General features: G+C 46.0%; 1 protein-coding gene across 1 annotated transcript in view; it reads left to right on the top strand.

Annotated features, from left to right (window-relative positions):
* Nucleotides 1-884, top strand: part of afap1 (actin filament associated protein 1) — a 151,103-nt gene that overhangs the window by 125,492 nt on the left and 24,727 nt on the right. Inside the window, 1 exon segment of the mRNA XM_032510992.1 lies at nucleotides 294-539. Coding sequence (XP_032366883.1) covers nucleotides 294-539 — 246 coding nt within the window.

The raw sequence follows: 884 nt of genomic DNA, 5'->3' as shown, positions 1-884 counted from the left end.
GCTACGGTGACGGTCGCAAAGCGCCCTGTCACACACCCACCCCTAGTAGGATTAATTACATCATACTAGACATACATTACATGTAGCACCTTTAGTCTTCTATTGTAATGACACTTGCTATGGCAGAGTAGTGTTACTAACTTCTAACCATCTCTCCCTTTCTCGCCTCCTTTGAGCTTTATATTTCTGTTATGCATTATGCCTCTCCTCTTCTTTCTCCTCTTCTTTCTCCTCCTCTTTCTCCTCTCCCTCCCTCTCTCCGCTTGCTTGCATGCCTTCCCGGTCTAACCCAGGACCCGGAGGCGCAGTACTCCCGTCCCGGCACAGGGGGGCGCCGGCTGAAAGAGGAGCTGCACTATGAGAACACTGAGCTCTATGAGAACATGCCCTCGCCAAAGCGGGACGCTCGCCTTCCTCCCAAGTCTTCCTCTTCTACTTCTTCCTCCTCCCCCGCCTCTGCCGGTCACTACAACACCCCTGTTTCTAAAATCTCTTCAAAGTTCCTCACTGCTGATACTAAAACTAAAGCCACTGCTCAGGTGACTAACACTCTGCTCCCTAACCCTCACTTGTCTGTAATTCCCCCGATTTGTGTTTGTACGTTAACCCTTGTGTTGTCTTTCCCGTCAACTGTGAACTTGTTCTTTCAGGTCAAAATTGAATTTTTCTTTGTGCTTTTCCGATGTTTTTGTCGCTTTTTCGGATTCATTTGTCACTTTTTCCACACTTTTGGCGCTTTTTTTTAAAAAACCACCTCGTTTAATAGTAGGTTTCTACTCTTATTCTTGGATTTCGTGGCCAACAAACCTGATTTGTGTTCAATTGTACGTGGGTTTTTTAGTTGAAAAGACAGAAATTATGAATTACGGGTGAGGTCAGAGGAT

Source organism: Etheostoma spectabile, unplaced genomic scaffold, assembly GCF_008692095.1.
Source record: "Etheostoma spectabile isolate EspeVRDwgs_2016 unplaced genomic scaffold, UIUC_Espe_1.0 scaffold302, whole genome shotgun sequence".
Classification (NCBI taxonomy): Eukaryota; Metazoa; Chordata; class Actinopteri; order Perciformes; family Percidae; genus Etheostoma; species Etheostoma spectabile.
This window is presented reverse-complemented; position numbering and strand designations above follow the sequence as displayed.